We start from the raw sequence: 27,867 nt of genomic DNA, 5'->3' as shown, positions 1-27,867 counted from the left end.
TGGCCAGACTCTCCTCCAGTCACTCTCAGGGCAGGATGTGTGACCAGATAGAGGCCAGCCTGACTTTTTTTAAATTAACATCTTCCCTTTCTCCAACCCCCAGCCGTCACCGTCTAAGGAAACCTCAAGACTTCCTCCCTTTGCCTCCCCGAGTCTTGGGGAGGAACCTCTGGTTAGAGCAGTGGGAGAAAAGCAAGGGGGAAGTGGGGCGGGGGGCGGGGTGTGCTGCTGAGGGGAAAGGTCTGGCCTGGGCCAGATAAGCCTGGAAGGATCCTTTGTTTGGCCCCAACTACCTCTGCCATTGTTGACACACTTGGGAGCCTTTCCCGAAGGTCCTGAATGTCTGACAGCTCCCCTTCCCCCATTTCCTATGGGCTCGGGTGGAGTGGGGGTGTCTGGGCTCTGTGGGTGGGGGTGTCTGGGCTCTGGGGGTGGGGGTGTCTGGGCTCTGGGGGTAGGGCTTCGCTTACAGACAGTTTTGCAGTTACGCTGCTTTCTTAATGCAGAGGTGGAAACCACCCCCTCCAGGGGCGGGCAGCCAGATCTCTTAGAAAGACGTTCCCACACTGTGTCTCACTGTTGTGCCCGAAGCTGGGGGCAGGGATGGGTGACAGCTGAGAGTTCACAGGCCCTGGTTCCTTCCCATGGCCTGGCATCTTTTGCATATGTACCTCTTCTCAGAAGGTGTTCACGAAGGGCATGGCTCCTAAGTCCTGGGCATTCTCTCTGCTTTTCTTTCTGCAACTAGGAGCATCAGCTTCCCTGAGAGCATTCCTGTCCCCCCAGAGAGGGGAGCAGTCAGTAGGCCCAGACGAAAGGCAGCATCCTGGTTGGTACCCTGAGATGGCCAGCCCAACCCCCCACATCCCCGCATGGTCCCCTTAGGCCTCGTGGGGAGACCTCTGCTCTGGTCTTCAGACACACCCAGCTGGCACAGAACACAGACAGACGTGTTTCAGTATCACTTTAATTACATTATTTACACACAGCATTTTTTATTCAGAAAAACAAACAAAAAAATCCACCCCATCTTCCTATCTCTGGAAAGTTCTATTTCCAACCGTCATTGAAATCAGGATCCCTTTTCACCCTTCTGGAAAAAGAAAAACAAAACAAAACAAAACCAAGGACCTGGGTCACCTGCAGAAAAGGTGGCTTGTGGTGAGGGTCCTCTGGAGAAGTCCCGGGGCCCTGACCACACGGGGTGCAGAGCGACTAAAGGGTTCAGGGTTAGGGAGACAGAGACAGAAGGAGTCTGCTGGGAGACTGAGGCCACAGCTCAACCCAGGAGTCAGGGAGAGGCGGGAGGAGGCCGTCGAGACAGAGGTGAAGGTCAGAACCTAGCCTCAGAGCAAAAGGCTTCCTTCGAAGCTCACGAGTCAAGAGATCTGGTCCCATGGTCCTGTCCACTCTGACCCACTGGCAGAAAAAGCAGCCCCAGCAGAGGCTCTCCGTGGCCCTACAGAGACCGGGACCAAGCTGTGTGCCCTCACCCCTCTGCCCTTTGAGTGGGAACCCATGTGTCCACATGTATCACCAGGTCAGGTCCTCCAAACACACAGACTCTGGACCTTGTTCTAAAACTTGGAGTCCGGTTCCAGGCTCAGCCAGAAAAGCTGCACAGGCCTCAGTCTACAGAGGTGGCGGTGGGGGTGGGGGTGATTTACCTGTGGAGCTCAGGGACCTTAGAGAGCAAGAGGGGAGCTGGTGAGTAAACGCTCAGTGCCTCAGAGAGGGGAATGGTGGAGATGGGTTAAGATGGCATGATTTTCTGACCGGTCATTACAAAGGGGCAAGTTCGAGGGATTGCTTTGGTGTTCCTAAAGTAGAGAAAGAAAAATACAAGGAAGAAACAGGAAAAGGTAACACCTCTTGGGACGAAATCACAGTCCAGAAAAGCCCCTGCTTTGCCCTGGGAATTCCTATAGTGAGGCAGAGAGGAGGGGGAGGAAAGGGGCCCCTCTGTGGAAGCTGCAAGACCATCTGCCCCCCCACCCTCCACCCCCCGAGGAGCTTCTCAGCATCTTGGCTGTGCGCATCACACCTTTCCTCAGAGTAGCCCAACGGTGGGTGCAGGGAGGTGAATGCGTGGAAGGCAGGAGGGCCCCTTGGCCTGGTACAGGGCGGGCCTCCAGGGATGGCTTCCCTGGGTATGTGCACTGGGAAAGGGGGGATGGTGAGGGGGCACCGCTCTGGCGCAGAGGCTGCAAGCGCTCAGACCCAGGGAGGGGCTCCTCCCCCGGATCCCTCCTGGCCTTGCCCCTCCCCAGCCACGTCACAGTTCCGTATCAGCTACCACACGTTGTCTCGCGGAATGGCCGTTTCTGGAGGTGGCCTGGCCGGTGCCATTCTCCTGAGCCCCTCGATTCACAATGGCCTTTCCCTGAGCCTCGGGGGAGGCCTCAGAGCCTGAGCTATAGCCCTGGCCTCCACCGTTCTCCACGTAATAAGGGTCTTCGCCCTGGATGGTGTATAAATAAAGGAGCATTATCTCGTAAGCATGGGAGCCAGGCGAGGGGGAGGGAGAGGGGGAGGCGGGGGAGGGGGCTGCAGCTGCGTGTGCAGACTCCTTTCTTCCTGAAGAGCGCTCAGGGTTCCAGCTCCTAGAGGAGAAAGGACAGAGGAGAGGCGCCACACAGTGCCACGGCAGCTCGAGAGCCAACTCGCGCCAGGAACTGGGCCGTCCCCAGAGGAAGCCAGGGGCCAGAGGCCAACAGCCAAACCCTCCTCCAGACCACTTCAAGAGTCGAGTTTCCTTCCACATGTCCCCTTCTTGTGAGACACTGGGTACCCACGGGCCTTTACTATGCTTGCAAAGAAGTGGCTGCTTTAGCTGCCTGTTCTGGTTTGTACCCAGCTAAACTATCCCAGGGACAACAATAAATCGATGACGCAAACCAGCTATTACCATGGTGAGGGGGCAGGGCCCCAGTTCATGCCACCCTCCACCATCTACTACATATTGTTTCGACTCGTCCACAGACACAGTAAGGTACGTGCACACACATTCCTGTGTGAGGGCACAGAAGTACCTCTTCTGGTATTTCTCCTCCCCTTCCGTGACATTCATGGACCTCCCCAGGAGACCTAGCTTCCTCATGTGCTTTGCCCTGGAGCCCAGAACTGACCAGCCTTTCTCCTGCTGGGCTCCAGCTGCGGCGGTTCATCAGGAAATAGCACGTGGTGATCAGGATGGCCAGCAGGATCCCCGAGGTGACCAGTGCAATCAAGGTCTTCCGGGAATAGCTCTGGTGGCTGCTGACATCTTCTTCAGAGATGTCCTGGATGCCCATCTTGAAGAGAAGCCACAGAAAAGTGAGCCTTCCACTTGTGGAACGTGAGTCCTAGAAGAGGAACCCGGCCCATGCTAGACGCCTCTGTGTGACTCAACACTGAATACACCCAAGAAGACACAGACCTCAGGGGTTTTCTAAACAGGACTTAAGACTGGTATCTCTTCATTAAGCCAAACTGTAAAATTTCATTTCAAAGATAGAAGGGCGAAGACTGTTGGAGAAGGGTGGAGAGGTAGGAAGGGTAGGTAGGTCTGGAGAATATGATTACTTTCTCCCCTGAGACCCCTCATCTCCACGAACTTACCTCTCTCAGGTCAGACTGGTACCTTTTCAGAAGTCTGATCTTGCTGGAACTTTCTGGAATGAGAAACAGAGTTTGCTGCGTCCAGAAGCTCGAACAGCTCCTCCTGCACTGTTCTAGAAGATGCTCTGACAGTGAGGGTAGATCTCAGAGGGTCTTTCCCAGACTCAGCATGGCCCTGCTTGCCGGCACCTCTGCCCTCTGAGCTACAATGCCTGGTTTCTACCCAGCATCCTCTATCCTCAGCCCACCTCCCCCTCTAGACCTCAGCACAGACCTGTCCCTTACCTGTCCTGTTGGCCAGGACCAGCAGCAGGCACTGAGGCTTCACGTCAGACTGGGCCAGGAGCAAGGAGCACACCTCGGCCTGTTCCTCCTGACACAGGACTTGGGTCAGCTTCTCTTCATTGTTCTTCTTAAACTCCTCCTGGGACAACAGAGAAGAGTGGTGAGCAGGACATGGGATTGCTGGTATCCTCTGCACTGTATCTGGAGTCTCAGGCTATAATTTGGATTAAAGTCCCACTGTTACCCTCAAAACAAAAAGAATCCTTTTTCCCCCCCTAAAATTCCAAGTGAAAAAAAAAATCTTGCAAACTTCATATGTGCATAAACACAATAAGAAAAAAAAAAAAACTCCAAAATTTCCCAAGACCAAAAGGTGGTCTTAGCTGGCACTCTATGATGTCAGAGAACAAATTTAGGAACCATTACCTTATTGAAGGATTGCCCATGTAAACCTACACTATCCAAATTAAGTTCAAAAGAAATCACCAATAACACAAAATATTAACAGTGCAACACTGAACTCCGGGAGATGGTGATGGGCAGGGAGGCCTGGCGTGCTGTGATTCATGGGGTTGCAAAGAGTCGGACACGACTGAGCGACTGAACTGAACTGAACGGAATACAAAATGAAGATAAAACCCTCTGTTTCAAGTTTATAAGAGGCCCAGATATTGAAGGAAAAGCCAAGGGAGGTGAGGAGCAGAGAAGAAATTTATGACTATAGATGCAATGGGATCCTCGCCCCTTCCCTCTCAGTCTCCAAGGGGTCTCACAGACAGCATGGCTCAAATTCAAATGGGGCTCTTGTCTAGTCTTCCATTCCCTGTCCCCACCAGAGACACGGAACCCAGTTTTATATGAGGTGGACAGGTCGCTCCAGGTTGCTGGCTGACTGGTCCATGGAGTCAGACGCTCAGACTCAGAAGACAAACTCTGACAATTCTTCAACAGTAAAGTCCCAGGAAAGGGATGAATTAGAAGCCCTGGCTGTTCCCCCTCCTCAGTCTTCCAGGATTTATTCCAGCAGCCTCCGAAGGGAGTGGCCTGCTCTACCCAGAAAAAGAATCAAAACCAAGACTCTCTCCTCGGTCCGGATGGCAGATGGCGGGGGAGGAAATGCCTGAGCAGCTCTGACAGCTTTCCTGTGAGGGGAAAACTTCTGGGGCGTGTGAGGGGCATCAGAGCTGAGCCTCCGTGGAGGAGAACGCTTCCTGTTTGCGGAGCGGTGCTGCTCCGGGGGCAAGGCCACAGGGCCCTCCCAGCTTGGCAAGCAGCCTGGGTATTTTCCTACTGCTGCGGCCCAAGGCAGTAAAACCCAGGCTCCTTTGCTCCTGCACAAGGCAAGGTCAAGATTGGCCTCACGTCCCAGCTTTCTTCTGCCAGCTGGAATTCGAGGCTTTGGGGAGGCCAGACAGCAGGGTGAGTCCAGCGGGAACCTCAGAAGGTCCCCAAGAGCCAAGCTTACAGAGAGATGAGTCCTCAGGCCACGGCTCCTTCTCCCTTGGGAGGACAGATGAGGCGGGTCTCCAGGGAAGTCCCAGGATAGGAGCTCCTCACAACAGCATTCGCTGTGGGGAGTCTGGGCACCGCACTGGATGTGATCAGCAGTCTCCTTCCTATCTGGGCTCGCGTCCCCTCGGACTTGCCTTGCTGCCCCGCAAGCACCTTCTGGATGAGGAGGAGGGAAGTCCCTGCCTGGATGACTCTGGGCTCGTAAGCTGTCTCTGGCTGACATGTGTCTCGTTCCCGAGAGAGGCAGGGGGACGGGGCTCCTGGACAATCTAAACAAGTCAAACAAGAAGGCCCCTCCTCGGTGTGCTGAGTCCTATGAAGCTCCGCCTCGATCAGACTCAGCTGTTCCGATGGTGATCAGGACTGCGCGAATCCCTCCGTGCGTGCGTCGTGTGTGTGGTGTGCGTATGGAGCAGGGCAAGCAATGAATTCCACGTGGTCAGAGCTGTTGGTGTGTATGCACGGCCATGAAGACAGATGCCGCCTCCTATGTCTCAGGCACTGGTTCTAAGTGCTTTCTGCATGTTGACTCACTTATGTTTCACACAACTCTGTGAGATGAATACTATTATTCTCCCCATTTTATAGATGAAGAAACTGAGGCACAAAGAGACTTCAGAGTTGACAGAGCTAGTCACATGGTAAGAACCCTAAGAGAGGTACTGTGGACATGTACAGGAGAGCAGGCACACACCTACTTCGGGGTTATCAGAAACATCTCAAAATAGGCCTCACAGAATGGACAGACTGTACGCGGGAAAAGCTGGGGAAGGGCCTCGGGAGTGTGGGTGCCACCCTGAGGATGCTCAGGCATGCATGAGCCTGCAGCCTTCACAATACGGGCTGCTCCGGGAATGAAGCATATGGCCTTTCCCCTTGGAATTCCATCTTTCAAGACTCGATTCCACCTCCCCTCCTCAAAGAAGCCAGTCCCCGTGTTCCAGCAGACTGGGTATCCGTCCTTGCTCTGCTATTTACTAGATTCTTTGCAAGTCATACAGCGCATCTGAGTGTGAGGTTCCTCAGCTGAAGACTCAGTAGGGATGGTGACTGGAGAGCTGGTCTGTGAAGAGTGTCTGACAAGGTGCTTGGAACCAAGTGGGCATGGGATAAATGGCAGCTGTTCTGAAGCAACACCTCCTAGACTGTTCACCTAGAATCTACACGTTGATGTTTAATCACATTCTGCCTTACTGCTATTATCATTTCTCTGTGACTAGACTGTAAGGCTTCTTAGTGGGGGGTGGGGGGAATGTGGGTGGACGTTAAATAATTTTGAACCCAGACTGCACGAAGCATAGCACCAGAAAAACAAGAATTCGGTGAACTCCTGTTCATCTTAACGCCCCAAGTGGTTTGACTTCCACACAGGGGCCCTCCGCCCCTTGTTTAGTTTCTTGGACTCAATTCAGGGGAATAACAGTAGCCAGCCAGGCTCCCTCCTACTCTGGAATCCAACAGCATCAGTGAATTGTGTTTGAGCCTGGACAGAAGCAGGTGGATCCTGAACAAAGCACAATGCGCCTCCGGATGCTTGAAATAAACATCCTCCCCCAAGAGAGGCTGCAGGCAGGCATCATGGGACAGTGGGCAGGAGGAAGCCACGGCCTCACCATGTTGCTCATGGGAATCAGACTGGTGGACCCCTAACTTCATCAGCTAGCACATAATATTTTATAAAAGCAATTATCATCATCATAATAAAACCACCTAAGTTTTCTAAAGCAGCATTCTCAAACTTTGCAAAGACTCAGCATGTTAAAGAAGCACATTAAATATTGGAGTAGAGGGAGAGAGGGACAGGTATTTTTCTAAACTTTAAGATATTACTCAATCTTAAAACCCTAGGATCAGTCACCTCTCTATCTCCCTTCCTCCCTCTCTCTCAGTATTTTATTGACTTTGGTGTAAGCTTGGCAATGCAGCTAAAATCTCTCTTTTCATATAGAGACTGGAATAATTAAAGGACCCATTACAAGTCACACAGGTGGGCAGCTGACCAAAAGTTAGGGTGTCCCAGATCTCAGGTTCTTTCCAGAAGACACACTGTCTTCATCAGTCCCCCATTTGCAAGTTATTTTTTCTGCATGGAAACTGACCTTTAGTGTTTGAGTGGAGGGCAAGGAAGACACGGGCTGGGGGACATTATCTGGAGGCAGCCTGCCTCCGATGAAGTGAATGTGACAGCACAAGGGGGATGTGAGCCAGCTGAGTAAATATCACCCCTGCTCATAAACATACGTGGTTCTAAAGACAGGCAGCTCTGAAAGACAAATTGGAGGGCAAAGGACTGGAATAGAGATTTCTGCAGAGAACATACGCAAACGGTCAGTAAGCACATGAAAGGATGCTCAGCCTCATTAATCATTAGGAAATGGCAATCAAATGCACCTCACATCCAATCAGATGGCTACTATGAGAAAACCGAAAATAGAGAGTGCTGGTGAGGATGAGGAGAAACTGGAACGTCTGTGTCCCATTGGTGAGAACAGGAAGTGGTGCAGCTATTATGGAAAACAGTATGGTGATTCCTCAAAATTTTAAAAATATGATCCATATTTTTATGGATCATAAAATATGATCCATTTTACCATATGATCCAGCAGTTCCATTTCTGGATATATACCAAAAGAAATGAAATAAGAGTGTTGAGATATCTGAGCAAACATGTTCATAACAGCATTATTAACCATAAGCCAAAAGGGGGAAGCGACCCAAGTGTTCATAGGTGAATGAATGAATAAAATTGGATATGAACATACAATGGAATATTATCCAGCCTTAAAACAGAAAATTCTGACACATGCTACATCATGGATGACCCTTGAGGACATCAGACTGAGTGATTATATATCAGTCACAAAAAGATAAATACTGTATGATTCCACTCATACAAGGTACCTAGAATAACCAAATCCATAGAGACAGAAAGAATAGTGGCTATCAGGGAGAAGGAGGAGGCGAGGGAAAAGGGAAGTTGTTTAGTGGGTGGAGAGTTTCAGTTCTGGAAGATGAAACGAGTTCTAAACGTCGATCACACAACAGGGTGAGTGTACTCAGCAGTACTGAACTGCACACCTAAAATGGTAAAGTTCATGTTATGTATATTTTACCACTATTAAAATGACTCCTTGGTAGATTCCCCTGGATCTGTAGAAAATAAGAGAATGAGGGCTTCCCTGGCAGCTCAGCTGGTAAAGAAGGTGGTAGAGTCTATCTGCAATGTGGGAGACCTGGGTTTGATCCCTGGCTGGGGAAGATCCCTGAAGAAGGGAATGGCAACCCACTCCGGTATTCTTGCCTGGAAAATCCCATGGATGGAGGAGCCTGGCAGGCCCCCCAGTCCATGGGGTCGCCAAGAGTTGGATAGGACTGAGCAACTCACACACGCATAAGAGAATAAAGTAAGCTTACATTCTGAAAACTATGTGGGAAATCACAACCACAACAAAGTAAATTAACCTGCCGTTGCAGCAAGGAGAATGAACATCAGACGTGGGTGACACGTTCTGCAAATAAGGCTCCTGAGATGTAGTAACAGCTGCTTGACAAGAGTATGGGATTACCGTCCTCTGGCTGACGCAGGTGACCTCTATCTAGAGGTGAAGCACAGGAGCAAAAGGAGAGTAGCTGGGACAGAAATGTCTGCAGGATGCACGTCCAGGAGGCAGGCCGAGCAATCCCCATAGCAAGAGCTAGGAGACTGGACCCTCACTGTCTACCAGTGTAAAATGAGTGTCTGGAGAGCTGAGAACAATGCTTATTTCTGTTATGGGAACATATTAGATGGAAGGGCATGACAGCGCTACATAAGTACTCGAGGGTGTGATGTCAGGGGGACCCACGTCCTTCATGCTTCTCATTAGGCCTGAATTTCCCCTTGATGAGAACCAGGGCCATAAGGCCCTCTGACGCCCAAGGTACGAAACCAACGTAAGGAAGATGAGGAGGCGCCACACCGCTGTGGGGGAGAGGCTGATTATCAGAGAAGCATGCAGTAGGGCTCATGGAAAAGGAATCTGGGGAATAAGAGCTGTGGCCTAAAACTCTGGAAGAAGGATTGCTGACTGAGGAAAACAGGAGGCAATGCTGCCTGAGGGCTGGGGAAGAGGAACCCCCCAGGAAGACAGGGATCAACGGTGGCGGAAGGAAAAGGAAAAAAAAGAAAACCAGCACTGCATAGGTGCTGCTATCGAGTTGATTCATCACGGGCAGCACAGAAGCCTTCTTTAGGATATTGGAGGAATTACTATCTTTCCACATCCCTACTCGCAGATTCTCCCCAAATTACAGTAGAGTGCGGATCTTTTCAGCTATGGCATAAAGTAGATTAGAGAGTAAAGGCCTCAGAGAGAGAGAGAGAGAGACTGCAGCACAGGAAAAGCCGTTATTTCTGGAGCAGCAGTAAGTTTCTGGCACTTATCTGGTACGATGACCCTCGTTAAACGTGAACTTTGAAGAGCAGTGGACAGACATTTAGAATAAATCGTCTGCGATTAGCTCTAAATCGTTTGTATGAAGAATTAGTATTCTGGCACAGAGCACCGCAATGCACAGGAAAATAAGTGCTCAGCCAAGATAATACAGAGAGAGAGAGAAGATGATCATTTCTCTTGGCTATAATTAGCAAACTGTTGGGCAAAAAAAAAAAAAAAAGTTTTTTTTTAAATGAGTAGAGTTGAAAATCAGCATCAGAAACACACAGAATCTTAACGTGGACACCCTGTATATTCATGCTTAACTATTTTACAAGTTGCACTTAGCTATTCCCATTGCGTGAACCTATGTCTTCCAAATTTTTGTTGTTTTTTAAAATTGTAAGTTAAATAGTTTTCTTAGGTATAATTTTAGAAGACCTGTGAGTTAGAATGACCCAACTGATAATCACAAGATACCAACAGTCAAAATGGACAAAAACAAGTAACCTAACACCCTCTATAGACTACAGTATATACTCAGACTCTTTCCAAAATACATGTATGTCACATGTCATATATATGGTTCCCTGAAACGGATTCCCAACTTGTAAGAACATGCTTTTTTTCTGGAAGTAAATATCATTCTTCCTATCATTCTTTCTTTCATCCAGGAAATTGTTACTGTCAGGAAACTGGATTTACTGAAACAAAGCAAGGAGATCTGCTATCATCATTAAAAATTAATACAGTGCAGAACAGTTTGCCACGTGATAAGACAGGAAGTGGCAACAAGAGGCATAGCTACTAAAAAGAAAGACGAAAGCAACATATTATGAGAAATGCCATGAAGGTTTACCTTAAAAATGAAAAATAATCATTAAAAAAAATCTCCTGGAATTAATAAGCATGTTGAAGAAAATGGCTAGACCCAAGATAAATATGAAAAACTCAATGAACTTTCTAATATACAAGAAACAATCAACTGGAATATATCATGGAAAATCTATATAATAAGTCTTAAGAAATCCATAAAACCTATAACATTTTAAAAATTAAAAAAATAAAAAGACACAGAACAATACCAGAGGAAAAATCAGAAAAAAATGGTGAGATTTTAGAGCAGTTCCAATTAAAATTTTAATGGTTTTGTGGGGTTTTTTGACTTGCTGTTTCTAAAATTTTTCTAAAAAAATAGATGAAAAATGCCTTATTCAAGATCTAATGCTAGATCTTGAAAGTGTTGATGTATAACACTATAAGGGCTTCCCTGGAAGCTCAGCTGGTAAAGAATCCACCTCCAGGGCAGGAGACCCCGGTCCAATTCCTGGGTCGGGAAGATCCCCGGGAGAAGCGATAGGCTACCCACTCCAGTATTCTTGGGCTTCCCTGCTGGTTCAGGCAGTAAAGAATCCTGCAATGTGGGAGACCTGGGGTCGATCCCTCGGTTGGGAAGATCCCCTGAAGAAGGGCATGCACCCCACTCCAGTACTCTTGCCTAGAGAATCCCATGAACAGAGGAGCCTGGCAGGCTGCAGTCCATGGGGTCAAAGAGTCAGACATGACTGAGCGACTAAGCACAGCAGAGGGCACAGAAAAACTTAATACAAACTAAAGGACGAATCCCAGTCAATAAAGGAGAGAATCACTGGAAAAATAATGCTAGGGGAACTGGTTATATGGAGAATGAAGCATTTACAGCAAAAAATTCTCTCTATATTAAAGAGTTACATGAAAATAATAATAAATTGATTTCTTAGGTGACTATATTTCCTGAAGGACTTTCTTAACATAAAAGCAAACCTAAACCGGACTATATATTACAATATGCATGTGTGCGTGCTCAGTCATATCCAGTTATTGGCAACCCCATGGACTGTAGCCCGCCAGGCGCCTCGGTCCATGGGATTTTCCAGACAAGAATACTGGAGTGGGCTGCCATTCCCTCCTTCAGGGGAATCTGCCCAACCCAGGGATGGAACCCATGTCTCCTGCACTGGCAAGCAGGTTCTTAACCACGGAGTCACCTGAGAAGCTTATACAGTACAATAGAGGAGGGGGGAAAGAAAATTTAAATAAAACCATCTTTTCCTTCTTTGTCCACCAGATGGGGCCTCTTACTCCCTAAATCCAAAGCTCAATATTCAAAGCAGCCTGTCCATGGTAAACTGAGCCTGCCTCCACCCAGCTCACTCCTTCCAAGACTCACCTTAAGGAGGTTCAGAAGTAATTTCGGGAGGAGAGGGAGGGGGACAGAATGGGCAGAGGGGTTTGACTTACACAGCTGGAGGTCTCATTCAGCTTCAGGCAGATGCTGTGGGCCAATTTCACTTCTTTGACTCTGGAACATTTTATTTCAGTCTGTATTTTTTAAAAAAAGTAAATAAGTCAGCATCATTTCTTCCCCACCTCTTTTCTGGTTTGATTTCTATGACATTGGTTTTAAAGAGGTTTCAAAAAAAAAAAAAAAGAAATTTAAATAGGTTGTTAGGAGACTAGAAAGTTATAAGACACACTCTTCTTTCACCTCACTTCTTAACACATCGGATAGTCAAAACTTTAGTTACTAGCCTGGGCTTGCAGGCAAGTAGCTATTTGCAATCTTGGTAAACACTGGCTTGAATGCTGCCCATATGGACAAGGGTAGGATCTTTCCCCTTGGAGCTGTTTTCCCTCCAGCGAATTACACACTTGCAGGGGAACAGATAACGAGGGGGCCAGGCAGACTCTGGTGATACTCATTTTACTTCTGGGCCCTGGGACTCTCCAGATTTCTATTCTGGTTCCCTTAAAAACAGAAACCAGGCAGGTCTCCCATGCCTGCTGGCAGGCTCCATGCCCTCACATTTTCGACTCTTCCTGCTGAAAGTTGCTGATAGCCACAAGCCCCAAGCCTGAACAAGGCAGAGTGAGCTTAACACCCCCAGTCTTCTTAGCTCCTCACTCCCTCTCTACACCTGCTATACCACCAAACCCTCTGGCAGAAAGGAAACAGTATTTGCCCTAAACATTTTGGGAAAAGCAGCACCATTAAATGCAAGATAGTTTCCAAATATGCCCAAAGGAGAGGGGTACCTTGGTCCATGCCTAGACCAAGAGGTATAAGAAAGAACCACCAAGGCTTAGATGGATTCCTGAGAATCCTCTTCACTCTCTACTCTCTGAAAACATTATACCCATGGCACAGATCAGTCTTGCCACCAAACCCTCCCCTTTCCCTCCCCTTTCAGCAATCTTTAAGCTGCATATTTCTCATGTGAAATCCTATATGATCAAAATTCATTGGTTTGGATAAGCAGAGGTTAAGGGGAAGGGAGAGAGCTTGCATAGATATGAAGTCAGGGGGTAATCTGTCATTTTTAGCCCAGTTCACCCACCTTGAGGATATTTTGGGTAGGAGAAAATGATGGAGAGGTATTAATGGAAGAAGTCACAGGGCTGGTACTATTGTATAGGGAATCCGAAATATTTCCAGGAAACGTGCTGGGCTGCAGAGTCACCTCTGAAGTCGCAAAGCTGATGAGGGTAGAAGACGCCGTGGTGGCTAAAGAGGTCTGTGGTTGGACAGAAGAGTTCACGGCTCCAGAGGCTGGGAGGGTCTCAGAGGCAGACGTGAAATTGACTGTAGACGCTGGAACTGACCAGTACACAGTGTGAACACATGCACAACGGCATAAACACACAGACAAACACACAAACACATCTCAGTTCATTCTCATAGGCTCGGACTTCAACCCAGAAAAGGGAATCTGGGGAGTCAAAAATTACTTCATGTCCTAACCCTTGGCAACTCATTTCCAGCCAGCTGTTGAAACCATAGCTATAATCTACAATGTGTTAGAAATGCCCTCCAAGACGCTGAAACTGACCATTGAAACTGGTACCTTAGAGACACCAAAGACCCCCAATTTGTACGTGGTTTGCTTTCCTTAGAAAAGATCATAGATTCTTCTTTATCACTAAGTTGGACCCAGGAGTACAAGGAGAATTACTGATCAGAATGAGCAGCCCAGACATTGACTGGAGAAAGCTGTCACTACAGGAAGAATTGTCTAGAACATACTTCAGGGTTCCCTAAGCATGATACTCAAGCCATTATTAAAAGGAGCTTGTATGTTTCCATCTGTGGGGGAACATAGAGGACAGAGGTGGTTTGCAAATATCCTAATGCTTCACCCAAGTGCCAGTAGCATCCTTCTGGGGGCTTGAGATGAGAAATCTTTACCTGAGGTGACTGCTGTGGTCCCATTGCTGTCCTGAGAGACATTGTAGAGGCTGGTGCTTCTAAAAGTACTTGAGTTCATGCTTTTCCAGTAGGACGTAGTTGTAGGGACAGGTGAAGATATTCCTGGGTTGGATGACACTGTGGCATTACCAGTTATGGCTGTATTTGTGAATTCCATAGAAGCTATAGAGAAACAAAGAAGAGATATCAGAGTGCAGATCGTCCTGAAGCCTCATAGCATCACCTGATTCAGTTTCTTGACATTAGGGAGAATCCATCTAGAACATCCCCTGGCAACAGAGCAGAACAAAGACCCCCTCCTGGACAGATGACTCATTTCCCACTAGATTTTTTCCCAAGGAAACAGAGAAAGAAAAGTTTGCATGCACCAAGCATCTAGCATAGTGTTATTTATAGGAAGGAAAAGTGGCAAGCAACTGAATGAGTCACAACAGGGTGAATGTTATATGCACTCAGCATACCGTAATCACTACAAACAAAAGTATGCCACAATTATAGCAGCACGAGAATATGAGGCAACGCTCATAATAGGCTAAGCAAAATAGAAAAATTTCAAATTACACCTGAATAAGTATTGCCAAGATCTAAAATGTGGGAAAAGATGCGCTTCTATTTCCTTTTGAATGTATCCTTCTCTCCATTCAATTTATTAACTCGGAATAACCACTAGATTCACACCGTCTCTATGCAATCCTTTAAAAAATCTTCTTTCCTTCATAGATTGCCCCATTACCCAAATCCTTTCATTCTCTCCCTCAGGGCCTTAAAACCTATTCTTTTTTTTTTTTTTAATTGAGGAACTGTGGCTCACAAGCCCAAGATTCCTTTTGGGAAACTCTGACCTAGGAATCTAGCTGACGGACTAGAGAGCATATGACTTGGTTTCTCATCAAACGCTGTGGGGACAGACAGCTGGGTTCTGGTTCTGCCAAAAATTCGATAATTTAATGTGTGTGTGTATTAATTTTTAAATGAGGGTCTTTTCTTATTTGGATTGTTGGGGAAATCAACGAGATAACAAATGCTATAGTATAATGTTTCCAGAAGCAGTTATTCTCTGAAACTTTTCCTGCAGGTTCTTAACCCTCCCGTGTTCCCTGTGGTGCCCAGCAGCACTATCCTCAGGTCCAGGAAGGAAAAGCTACCTGTATGGACCCTGCGCTTAAGAGCCTACACACTGTTCCTTCTCCTGCCCTCCCTGTTCCCAAAATGTGAGGAGTCCATGGGGCCAACAGAGGGGCACACTCTCTTCTAGATCTTGCGTTGGGACCAGAACTCCTTGCCCAAATGGCTCGTTGCTTACTGGAGGACCTGCATGGGTCTCTTCTCCGTCCTTCCAAGGGTGAACTGCAGCTCCAGTGAATATTCTACAAGCTCAAGGCCACCAGTGTGCAGGGAAAAGGCGAGAGCTCAAGCATGTGGGTGGGGTGCCCCTTGCCTGCACGTACGGTCCCTTACAGTGTGGACCAGAGCCCTGGGTAAGAGGAAGAGAAGAGGGTGGGCAAAGGCCGAGGACCATCTCTTCCTGCTAAGCCCCCCGCGACACTGACCCCCAAGGCTCTGAGAGTCTTAAATTCAAATCTGGCCTTCCAGGTGGCCAAGAAGGTACATTTTTAAGAAGATAGAAGATATTTTATTTACCAGTTCATTGGCCTGATTTATAACTTGAAGTATTTAGACATATAATATATGGGATATGGGTCTCTACTGTATTCTTGGCTTGAGCCCTAAAAACAATTAGAGGTAGACTTGGCATCCAGAGCTCACACCCAGCAATACTATCCTCAAGGAAAGGCCCCCCAGGGTCTCAGGGCACCCTAAAGCTTGTCTCTAACTTTTCTGATTGAGATCTGGGTCTGTGCTTTTCAGAGGTTTCCAGGTAAAAGCAGTGCAGAACACCTCTTCTTTTCCGCAGCCTCAAGGCAGCAGTTAGGCAATGGTTTCAAGGCAATGAATTTTCTCCCAAAGGTGGGGTCAAGTCTCACTCTCTGTCATCCACCTCTCTTCCCAGCCTGCTGCAGGCAGGCTAGTACTCCTGCTGAGTACAAAGCACCTATCTGAAAATGATGGGGAACAAGCGGAGGAGAACACGTGGTATTACTATTTCCATTTCAGAGATAAGAACCTGGATCACCAAGGTTTCAGCCGAGGGGGAACGCTGTCATTCATGCAGGGCAAGGAGCCATGGGGCGCCCGAGGTTTAGCTGACCCTTGAATAGAAGCAGCAAGAGGGTCCGGGGGTCCAAACTGCTAAGGATCAGGATGCATCCTCCACACTTCGGAGAGAAAAGGATGGGCTTCTCGCTGGCTGGGGTTGGGGGCAGGAGGGATGAATCTCTCAAAATAAAATAGATGGGGAAGCAGACCCAGTGGTTTTGCCCTTAAATCAGTCCCTCTCGTCCTCTGTCATCCCCTTCTGCTGCTGTTTTCTATCTTTCCCAGGGGGCCACAGAGGAGGAGACAGTTGGATGGCATCACTGACTCCATGGACATGAGTTTGAGCAAGCTCCAGGAGACAGTGAAGGACAGGGAAGCCTGGCGTGCTGCAGTCCACGGGGTCGCAGAGTCGGCCACGACTGAGCGACTGAACAACAATAAGTCCCTCTCAGCAATCTGACCTGAAGGTCTAAGTTCAGTGCAGGGGGCAGGTGGTGGGAACATTTGGACACTGAACTGAAGGACCATCCTCCCAAGGTTACCATTCCAAAGCACCACTGGCGTTCCTCCTCGACATCCCTCCTGCCCACCCTGTTTTTCTTCTTCCCTCCAGGACACCGATTCTTGGGAATCCGCCCAGCCCTCTCCTCTCCGCAACAAAATCTGGGCCTGGCTGAGGTTACATCATGCTTTTGAACCCCCTCCCCTGGGGCCTCCTTCACCCAGACAAACAGTTTTGAACTTTTCCAGATGTGAAGAGAGACCCACTGCCCATTCTGAGCACAGAGGTGGTTGTTCCAGAGGAGTGAAGCAACCCAGCACCCCAGCCAGCTCCTGAGCCACTGGGGTCAGGCTCCTGGCTGGGGCTGCCTCCTCCCACACACCCCTGCCCCTCTGCTAAGAATGGACGAACAGGTTGCAGGATCTGTCTGCAAATGAGGAGGGAACCCCAACCGCAGATTCACATCCCCGAGCCTAGGCGGAGTGGGGAAGCCGGTGAGACCCTTGAAAGACAAGACAAAGAGGGAAGGCAGGAGGGCAAGGCTGAGCAATGGGGTATGTATGAGCTGGTGCAGGGCAAGGCGACCCCTTGGCAGAGCCCTGGGGGCCGATCCTGACCTAGGCACCGCGCCTGGAGACTGTCGGTGAGGAGGGCTCTTGTTTTCACAGCCTCTAGGGCTTCCTCTCTAGTGCTCCCATGAAGAGATGGGTCTTGGAGGAATGCAATGAAAAGAATCAAGACCGGCCACAGGTCTGTATTTATCCTGTCTTCCCTGACGTGCCCCTGGCGTTAGACCATCCAAGGCGGATCTTTCTCTATCTCAGCTTCTCATCCCCCAACTGCATGTGGAAGTCATAGCAGCCTCCCAGCCAGAGCCAAGAGATGGTCGATGAAGCTTCTACCCCGTTTCACTCTAGGAACTGGAGGAACGGCCCTTACCCCAACCCAACAGAGCACTATGCCACAAGTTAAACCTGAACGAATGCCTGTCTTCTGCTGTTCACCTCTCAGTCCATCTGTATTAGCTGTGTCTCCTGAAGCACACTATTTGCCCCTACCTACCCTACTTGATCTCAGCCCGTGCACTCGGGATAAAAGGAGACAAGGGCTTGAGCAGTTAGAGACATGAGGATTCTAAGAAGCCAAAGAGATGTCATGAAATTCATGTTGTAAATGTCATGCATTTAACCACAGGTACATATTTCAGAGGCAATTAGTCTTGTTTGACACAGAATCCTAACAAACATCTTGATCTGCTATCCTAGTCAAAGCTAAAAATTAGTAAGAGACTACTAGAAGCAAACAACAAGGCAAAGCAACAGCTGAAAATGAAGAAAACAGCAATAAATTAAAACCAGACACGAGCATTAAAACCCACACTAGTCTGGAACCATTTGTGGTCAGAGTAAATAAAAAATACACACTTTCATAAGTATTCACACTCAATGGACATGAACCTGAGCAAACTTCAGGAGACAGTGAAGGACAGGGAAGCCTGGCTTGCTGCAGTCCATGGGGTCGCAAAGAGTCGGACATGACTTATCGACTGAACAACAACGAGAATTAACAATGGCACTGAGTTGCACCATAAGCAGATTATTTTCCTGATACATCTAAGTCTGAAGGTTAAAGCCCTTTTTCCCCCAATACACCGAGAAAGCAGAAACGTATGTAATAGGTTTTTAAAAGATTTCTACCTAAAATTAACATATTGAAAATTCTTTTAAACTTTAAAGGGCATTTACAAATCTTCAGAGATCCAGAAAGCTCTGCTATCTAAATTACTAAATTCCTGTACTTTAAGAGATGTTTTTTCCCTGTTATTTGGTCTTGTTTTTCACAGCCCTCTGAGTTACAGTGGCGCTGTTTTTTCTTTTTTGCTGGTTCTGTTAGCCAGTCAGCCCCATTCTGCCCACCCTTTCAGGTTCTAGCACCTGGCCTGAGAGCAGTTTCCGGGAGGAGATCTTGGATCTCTTAGATGCAGACCTGGGAAGAAGGAATAAGCCGGCTCTGCTGGGACCCCACAGCCTGCAGTGATGGCTGATGAGAAGACAGGGGAGCCCTAGAACAGAGAGCTCAGACTCTGTAATCGGACTGTGTTGAAAGGTTCCTCTACCAAGTTCTAGCTTCATGACCACAGGAAGCTTCTTCCCCTTTCTATACCTTATCTGTAAAAGAGAGATAAAAATAGCCCCTTCCTCCTTGCTCTTTGGAGGAATAAAGGCGACAGGAGGTGTAAAGCAGCTGCCTATCTGCTAAGTGATTATCTTTAGGACAAAGGACAGGTCCCTTTTCTCCTGCTTCTAGGAGACGTTAAGACATATATCTGCACGACTTATCTGGCAGAAGACCATATACACTGTTTCCTGAGTGTAGGTCTTGTCACCTCAGTTACATTGCAGATTTCCTGAGTGCTGGAACCCTCTCTTAGACTTATTTTTAACTCAAGGCGCTGAACACAATCCTGAGTTCACAATATGCACTTGGGTTGAATGGCAACTGCATCAGGCGTGTTCACACTGACCACTTCTCTGTATTGATAGAACCATCTCATTCAATGCTATAAGAGGAAATTAATTTAATTAAGGAAATGCCCTTGAGAGGATAATCAGAATTAGGAAAGTTCTAGAAACTAAGTCATATGGCTGAGGGCTTAGTGTTATTTCATCTAGATCAATAGTTGATGCTTGGTGCTGGTGGACCAAACACAACCACGGGTTGTGTGTTGTTTGGCCAGTGAGCTAAGAATGGCTTCTACAGGTTTAGAGTGTTGTAAAATAAAACAATGTAAAATATGTGTCACAGACCACATATGGACTCCAGAGCCTAAAATATTTACTATCTGGCCCTTTACAGAAAAAAAAAAAAAAAAAAAAACTTCACTGATCTTTGATCCAGACAGGAAGAATTTGAGGAGAGAGAATAAACAATCTTCTTCAAGATTCACTTCACTTATTCATTCATTCTTAATTTTCCGAAGTACCAGCGATGTGCAGAGGACCAGACTCAGCACTTTGGGGAGCACAAATGAACACCTTTCTACTGTTCGGTGTTAGTGTCACTAGAATTTAAATAAATCCCTGTCCTCAAGGAATTTGTAATCTCATGGGGCAGACTAGAAAGGTTATTAAGGATTGTCCTGAAGAAAGATCAGATTTAATTCTATGAGAGTTCAAGGAATAGAATTACAATCAATGACTAGAAGTTACAGAAAGGCTACTTCCACTGCAATACCAAGAAAAAAAAAAAAAGCTAATAATCATAAGATTTTTCTTTAATAGAATAAACGACTCTGGGAGACAACAAGGTACCCGTGTTCCTGGGAGCATTCAGGAAGCCGCCACGCTATGGGTCTCGGCGGGTTTGGGTCATGTGTGACTGGATCAAAGTTTTAGGCTGACGCCTTCCTGTGCTACAGAGGCTAAGTTGAGGTGTGAGCACAAACCGAGAGTCTGTGGCCTGAGCGTTCCCAGGGTTCTGAGACTCCCCTTTAATGCTCAAATAGCACATCTTGGACCCCTATCCACTTCCTGGGGAACCTTAATACCGTGAGCTCTCTCAGGGGGCCTACGCTTCTCCCGGTTACCTCTTCCTCCGCTTTCATCATTTCCAGGAACCCCTGTTTTATAGCTCTGCGCTCAGGCTTCTACACTGCTGTACCACGGGCTTGCCAAATACCCATTCCTTGATTCCCCCTACCCAGAGCAGCACTAACAGTGCTGCAAGGCCAGTGTGAACTGACTGAAGGTTTAAGATCATGCAGGGAGATTACAGCACAACCCAGAAGAGACAACAGCATAATCTTGAAATACCTGGCATTCCCGTGCTAAACAGCCGGGCCACACCATAAGGAATTTTCCCAGGCAGGTCTTTTCCACCCTGCACTCACTACCGTTCCCCTATTGCTCCAAGCACCTCCCTCCTCTCTCTATGCTTTCCTGGGCTCGGAGTCCTTTAGCCTTTTGTCTCTTGGGTTCATCAAATACAAAGTTCCACTTTATTTTATCACGCTCAGCAATTCAACTTCCTGTCTGTGCTAGGGTCCCGGTTTTCTCAACCAAAGACACGTTAGGGCATTTTCTTAAACAATGGAGCAGGCTACCTAGAGATGGTGCTCTCCAGGAAGGTAGCAGGGGTGGATTCTTTGCAGTTTTTTTCCCTCTTAAATCAGAAGCAGACTTCCCAGTGAAGCCAGAGGCCTTTTCCTTTATGTCCAAAGGGAAGTGATTCACTGTAGCAGGCTTTAGGGTGTATGTCCTGGGACACCACACACCCTGGTATATACCTCTCCTCATTTCTACCACATTCTCCCAAGACACATGCATCTTTCTCCCTAGCAAAGTCGAGGGCCCTTGAGACTAAAAAGTGTAGACACTATGTTTTTATTTCTTAGCTGAGGAAGGAAGAGAATGTTCTCATTAGGAAAGTCAAAGCCCAGAAAAATATGGAAATTCTGCCCTGGCAACTCTGAGCATTTTCTTTTGGATGATGGTGTTTTATTCCTTTTCCATACCTTCAGATTTTCAGTTCCCCACACTCGGGGCCATTTAGTGACATCCAGCAAAGTCAATGGGAGAGGGAGACCCAGGCACCCTCCGGGTGGAGCCGGGTAACCACCCCGCCATGATCGCAGGCCTGTGCCCTCCTGCCCAAGGAGCTAAAGGAAATTGGGCAGCGAGGTGGTAAGAAGTGGAATTGTTGCTCCTTTTGATTTGCTTTTGTAAGAGTGCTGGGCCTGAGTTTATCTGCTGCAGTGTGGTCCCTCTGGCCCTGAGCTTTGGAAGACAAAGACTCTTCCAAAGGAGATGAGAACTAGCGAACACAGAGGCCCAGGAGGTGGAGCCAAAGGGATGAGAAAAAGATGCCCAGGCTCCTTTTATCAGTCAAACAGGAACGCTGAGGGAAACCTGCGTTTGCAGAGGCAGTGCCAGCTGGGCGGCCCTAGGAGGGGGAGTGCTGGGGACCACGGAATTAGTCAGAGGTCCCAAGGCTGCTCCATCTTGGTCTCCATGTGGCAGCGAGTCAAGGGCGGAGTCTCTCCCCTCCGGAAAGTATCTGATAAAATTCTCTTCCCTTTTCTTTTTTCCCCTCTTACACACAGCCGCAGACAGGATATGGGTGTGGGGTCAGCAGGCACGAAGGACCCAGAGGAAGAAGAGGAATGTGAAGGGGTGGGACACACTGGACAAAGAGGAAAGACAGGCCTGGAGGGCTCGGAGGAAACAGATACCCTGGGCCTGACAAGTGGGCTTCCCTAATTACCTGCAAGGTTTCTCCTCCCAGCTGGAGTTGTGATTCTGGTCACACACACACACGCAGGTCAGACCCCACCCTGCCTCTGCTCACCCCACAGAGTAACCCTGTCTCCAACGGAGAAAGTCCACCCTGGTTCAAGCCCGGAACAGCTTCTCACAGGAACGGAAAACTGACCTTCCCAGAACAAAGCTCCGGGACAGGAGAAAACTCCAGGCCTCCCTTCTGTGGGTGCCCTAAAGTTCACGGTAACCATACCACAGAATTTCTGCAACGTCCCTTGGTTAGCATTTCAGGTATAGCCACTCATTTCATCTACCCCACAATACATCAGAAAATGATTCCTGGTATTAAATAAAAACACACCCCAGAAAGTTCTTGGGGAAGGCATAAAGCTACAAACTGGCCTGAGCAGTGGGGCAAGACTGAGCGGAGGCACTCAGGCTCCGTTGCTCATCCCCAAAGAGGACACGCTGAAATTCTCTGTGTGTCTGCCCAGGGTTCTGCAGAGGTTAAATCACTTTCGCGTCCCCTCCACTGCAGGCCAAGGCGAGACTGAGACTGGCCAGCTGAGGAAATAAGAAAAGGGTGGGCCTCACTCGGCCGAGGACCAGGTCATCATGAGCTGTGAAGCCAAAGGAGCCTGGAGCATTGGTTAGGAATCCGAGCTGCCGGTCAACTCAGCTCGTTGTGAGGTACAGACAGCCCCCAAGGCCGTTCCCCCATTCTAGAGCTTCAACATCTTAGCAACAGCTTTTTCCCCGGCCCCAAACAGCACGTCTGGGTCCACCAAACAAGTCAACCCAGAGCCTAACAGAGCTTCCCCTGGCCTGGAGTCTCTCTCCAACTGGGTGGGCCCAAAGGGAGAGGCCTGGCTGGCTGACCCAGGTCACTCAGAGGGGCCATGGTGGGTGGCTTTTAGGATGCAGTTAAGAGTAGGGAATTGGGAGCCCTGGAGCCTGGAAGCAGAACCTGGAGCTAACAAGAGAATAATATATAACATTTAAATTCATCTGAGCTCCATGAGATGAGACCGAGAGTGTTATCCCCCAATGAAAGCAATTACGAATATTGATTGCGTGCCTACCAATTTTTTTCTTTTCAACAGAAATGACAGCAAGAGCTTAAGAAGTATCCAGGCCTGCCTGGATAAGCAAAGGAGTGCACCCCGGTCTGCAGCTCTGTCCACTGGTTAGAACTTGGAGAACAGGGCACGGAAAGAACCCCCCCCTCCAAATGCAACGAGCTTGAATTTGTGCCGGGGTGAGCGGCTGTGATGGGGAGCGAGGACGGCAGAGTACAGAGCAAATTCCAGTCACGCGTCCCTTCTCTCCAGCGAAGCAGGTGTGGATGCCCGAGAAGGAGTCTTAACCCAGCTTTCCCATCTTAAATGCACTCGCACGGGCTCTTCTTTACTGCAAACTCCCCCTGTCACCTAGCTTAGCCTACCGCCCTGGCCTCGGACCGGGCCTCACCCCAAGCGGGCTTGGCTCCCACTGCTTGAAGGTCCAGTTCTGGCTCCCCGTGTCCGGGTGGTACGTGGGCGCCAGCGCTCCCTTCCCAGCAACCGGCTCGGCTGCCGCTCGCTTTCTGAACCAACCATCAGCTACAAACTTTTCCTTTCCTTTCCTTTTCTTCTCTCCTCCCCTCTCCCGGATTCTGGCTCCAGCTCTGCGCTCCGCGCACCTTTGGCATCTCCAGAGCGCTTTATTTCAGAGAAGAGTCTCCCGGCCTGACTCCTGGAGGCCTGGGGCGCGCCGCCCGGTTTACACCTGGGCTACACTCAGGGGGTCCTCTTCCCGTCGCGTCCCACCCCCACCGACTCCCAGGTGAGGGGCCGGTCCCCAACGGGCTGTGTTGGAGCGGCCTCAGTCCCACCACGCCAGGAGCTGCGGCAGTGGGCGTGGGCGCGGGGACTGGAGCGGGGGGTCCCCGGGGCGGGGGTCCCCCTGGTTCCGCGGTCGCCTCCACCCGGCGCGCTCTGCCCCCGGGAGAGCGCCGACCCTCCAGTCCGCCCAGCCGGGCGGGCCGGGCGCGCGGCCCGTACTCACGCAGCAGACTCAGCAGGCAGAGCGCGGTCCAGCCCCGCGCCATCCCGCGCCCCGCGCGCGCGCCCCTGCGGCCCAGCATCGTTCCCGCGGCGACCCCGGAGAGATGCGCAGAGCGCGAGACACTGCCTGGCCCGGCCGGGACGCGCGGCTCCCCGCCCCTCCGCCCGAGCGTGGGGTGGGCGAAACGCGCTTTTTCCCCTCCCCTCCCTCTTCGGTCCTGGCACGGCCAGCCCCTCTCCTTGGCTGCCACTAACGTGAGCTTTCCGCTTAGTCCCAAAGGCCGAGGAAGTTAGGAGCGAGGCCGAGGTTGCCGCTGTCGAGGCCAAAAAAGGTTTTGTAAGGGCCCCCAGATGCCTTGTTCAACTTGATAGAGCGACCCCAGCTTCTTCAAGCTCACTTCCACTGAACTTTTAACCCCTTGGTGTCAGCCTTACAGGTATCCAGGGCAGGTTTCCTCTGATTTTTTTTTTTTCTTTTTCCTCATTTCCTTTCCTTTTTGTTTTTCTTGGTTTCTAAGTTTTAAGCTGAGAACAATCTTGCAGAAGGAATCTACTGGTAAGGACCTGAGTTTACAAGTGTGAGCATCTTTGCTAATCAGGTAAAAACAGGGAAGCCAGGCAAAACGTACCGCGTGTTAAACCTGATGCAGACTGCGATGTATGGTAACGATGCAGAAAGCCTGAGCAGGACACGCAAATGACGGCAATTGTTCATTTTGTCTCCACCCCCACCCTTACAAGATTTGTTTATTTTAATTTGGAGGGTTTTTATTTTTCTCCCTGTGACCGGCCCTGCTTTCTCACATAGTTTGATCCTGTCGCCAGCATCATAAAGACAAAGAACTCCACTAGCACCTGGGATGTTTTCTCCCCAGTCACCCCAGCCCCCTCTCCAGTCCTGGGGCTGAGACTCTAGGGGCTCCATCCTGATCTTCTATCAGAAAAAAATACTTCTCCTGACTCCACCACCTTTTACCTAGTTGGTCCTGGAGCTCCCATACTCCTCAGGAGTTGTTCTGGATGTTGGTAAACTGAATTACTGAACCTGGGAGCTAGGAGGTCAGCCTAGTTACAGACCTGATTATGGGGATGGAGATGGAGGGATAGAGGAGCCTGGAGGAGCAGATGATGGCACCCGGAGCGGGGAAGAGAAAGCACAGTCTTGGAGACCATGCTCTGAGATCCTGAGTGGGCTCGCAGGATTACAGATATCCAGTCCAGTCTCTTCCACAATGACTGCAGCACCGAGCCCAAAGGGACAGAAAGCCCAGCACCCTTAGCTCCTCTCTGATTTCCTTCTCTGCAGAGACCCCCCTGGCATTATGAGAGTGGAAGCGGGTCCAGGTCTAAAAGCAAAACCCAGAACTTCCACTGTGGTCTTGTTGCCCGACTTTCCTTGACAGAGGAAATGAAGCCTTGCATCACAGAAGGAGGCCAAAGCCTCCCGAAGCCGACTTGGTAGCACGTGTGGTGGTGCTATGACTCTGATAGAAAGCACAGATGGGAATTCACATCTGACCACACTGACCACACCGTGATCTCAAGGGCCTGCAGATGGGGACAGAAAGTGTTACAAGACACATTTTAAAAATCAGGCTTTTGTCCTTGGAACTCCGAGTAGACAGAGAAAAAGAGTTGCCCTCCCCAACCTGGACTCTCTCAGCTCCAGGAAACGGGACTGCTTTACCCCCAGTGAGAGGAGGTGAATAGAATGGGAGGTTGGAAACCCCGTGTGAAAACCAATTTGTCTCTCTTGGCTCTTCCTTCATCCTCAGTAAATTCTTCTGGTTACTTTAAATGCCCTTTGTCTGCCCTAGCTGGAGCACAGGAAACAGGAAAGAACTTGTCCCTAGCACCTGAATTTCTTAATTCGTTTTGGGGGCAGAGGAGAGAATGATCCTGTGGAGCAGAGCTTCTCAAAGCATGGTGCACAGAGAATCGAGGGTAAGGTCTGGGACTCTACACTTTTAATAGGCACTCTCTTTTACACATGCTAAAATTTAGGAAGCCCTGGTATAGAACAAAGTCAGGCTAGGTACAAAGTGGATGACAAACTTCAGGGAGGGAAATAGGAGTAGAGGGCATTGGAGGCTGACCGATCACTTACTCTGGGAAACCAGAGCTGTTCTCTGGCTTAAAGGACTATGGATGACACCAGAACCATGACACCAGGGGATAACTGTCCACTCTTCCTATTTTCCAGGGTCCCTGAGACCCATGACCCCGAGCACACATAGCCTTACCCTGATCACCCACAACCTCAGGTTCTAGCCACTGGATACACGTCCTTCCTGGGACCACAGCCTTGTGTTTCGTCACAGGCCACACAGAGTTGAGCTAGTTAGTGCCTTCAAAGCTTTAGCCTTTCTTGGCTGCTCCTTAATGTCTCTCCTCCCCAACTTTGTCACATGAGCTGTTGCTGAAAGAGGATGTTAACTACACCACACATTGTGGAGGATGTAACAGTCATCTGTAGAGTGAGAGGCTCTGTTGGACCCTTTATAGACCACTCGGTCATGGCTACCCTTATCAGTGAACATCCACCATCCCAGGCCCCAAACACATACATGTCATATCAATCCATTTAAAATAGACCCTCATCCTGTGTTAAATGTAACTTCTTTGATGTATAAAAAAAAAGGAAGGAAAGACTCTTTGCAACCCCATGGACCACAGCACGCCAGGCTTTCCTGTCCATCACCAACTCCCCGAGTTTGCTCAGACTCATGTCCATCAAGTTGGTGATGCCATCCAACCTTTTCATCTCATCAAAAGAGTGAGTTGCAGCTTCTAAGTTGGTTAAGTTTACCTTTTTTTGTTTTTCTAAGTCGCTTCAGTCATGTCCAACTCTGTGCAACCCCAAAGATGGCAGCCCACCAGGCTTCCCCATCCCTGGGATTCTCCAGGCAAGAATACGAGGCACTTAATAAAACATTTGTTCATTTTGATTTACCATTTTCATATTTTGGAACCAAGACTCTTTTTTTCCCCACGTTGCTTTCTTATCTTGGGTCTTTGAAAGTTTTCAGGATTTGGAGCCCAGTTTGGCAAGGAGGGATCCTTGGTGGTGGAAGTGTCCAGATATTAATATTAGAAGGAGGTGATGAGAACCTGCAGTCAGATGTGAGCCCATTCTTTTCTCTTCCCACCTGCCAATCTCTCCAGTACTTCCTCTTGCCAGAACAAAACCAGCAACCAGCTGACAAGGGAGTATGGGAAATGTGGCATGTAGTGTCTTTTGGGAGATTAGTTCCATGCAGTGGAAACCTCCAAGTATGCTCAAGGCAGGCTATAGAGGCCCCAGACCAAGAAGGCTCAAACCAAATTATGGTGATCAAATCACAAAGGTTATGCATTTAGAGGCTATCTATTTAAACCATACAGTTAGAAAAAATAGGAAAGAATCAGATAGGTTAACATACTTTGGGGCTTCCCTGGTAGCTCAGCTGGTAAAGAAATCTGCCAGCAATGTGGGAGACCTGAGTTTGATTCCTGGATTGGGAATATCCCCTGGAGAAGGGATAGGCTACCCATTCAAGTATTCTTGGGCTTCCCTGGTGGCTCAGATGATAAAGAATCTGCCTGCAATGCGGGAGACTTGCAGGATATCTGGGTTCAATTCCTGGGTGAGAAGATCCCCTGGAGGAGGATATGGCAACTCACTCCAGTATTCTTGCCTGGAGAATCCCCATGAACAGAGGAACCTGGTGGGCTACAGTCCATGGGGTCGCAAAGAGTCAGACGTGACTGAGCGACTAAGCACAGCACGGCACAGCACCCAGTTGGGATGGGGTGCCGCAGGGTGAAAGGACTGAGCTCCCCGAACCTTGTGTTTTGCTCTGCTAGT

The 27,867-nt window shown here is 48.9% G+C and overlaps 1 protein-coding gene and 1 long non-coding RNA gene across 6 annotated transcripts in view; one reads left to right on the top strand and one right to left on the bottom strand.

Annotated features, from left to right (window-relative positions):
• Positions 1 to 951: 951 nt before the first annotated feature.
• Positions 952 to 24,962, bottom strand: CD34 (CD34 molecule). 5 transcript variants are annotated; one of them, XM_069544980.1, is made up of 8 exons: positions 24,022 to 24,962; positions 14,038 to 14,220; positions 13,190 to 13,449; positions 12,093 to 12,173; positions 3,886 to 4,024; positions 3,601 to 3,653; positions 3,129 to 3,293; positions 952 to 2,603 (listed from the first exon to the last, which is right to left on the bottom strand). In XM_069544980.1, the coding sequence occupies exons 1-8, from the start codon at positions 24,098 to 24,100 to the stop codon at positions 2,589 to 2,591; spliced, it is 975 nt and encodes a 324-aa protein (XP_069401081.1). In that variant the 5' UTR covers positions 24,101 to 24,962; the 3' UTR covers positions 952 to 2,588. The 5 variants fall into 5 exon arrangements, with proteins under 5 accessions (XP_069401081.1, XP_069401079.1, XP_069401082.1 ...); XM_069544978.1 differs by having other exon boundaries at positions 952 to 2,461; XM_069544981.1 differs by having other exon boundaries at positions 13,190 to 13,443.
• Positions 22,568 to 27,867, top strand: part of LOC138416180 (uncharacterized) — a 25,920-nt gene continuing 20,620 nt past the window's right edge. Inside the window, exons 1-2 of the long non-coding RNA XR_011247568.1 lie at positions 22,568 to 22,665; positions 23,079 to 23,314. This is a non-coding gene — a long non-coding RNA (uncharacterized lncRNA). The remainder of the gene's footprint in view (positions 22,666 to 23,078; positions 23,315 to 27,867) is intronic.

This window comes from Ovis canadensis, chromosome 12 (assembly GCF_042477335.2).
Source record: "Ovis canadensis isolate MfBH-ARS-UI-01 breed Bighorn chromosome 12, ARS-UI_OviCan_v2, whole genome shotgun sequence".
Lineage (NCBI taxonomy): Eukaryota > Metazoa > Chordata > Mammalia > Artiodactyla > Bovidae > Ovis > Ovis canadensis.
This window is presented reverse-complemented; position numbering and strand designations above follow the sequence as displayed.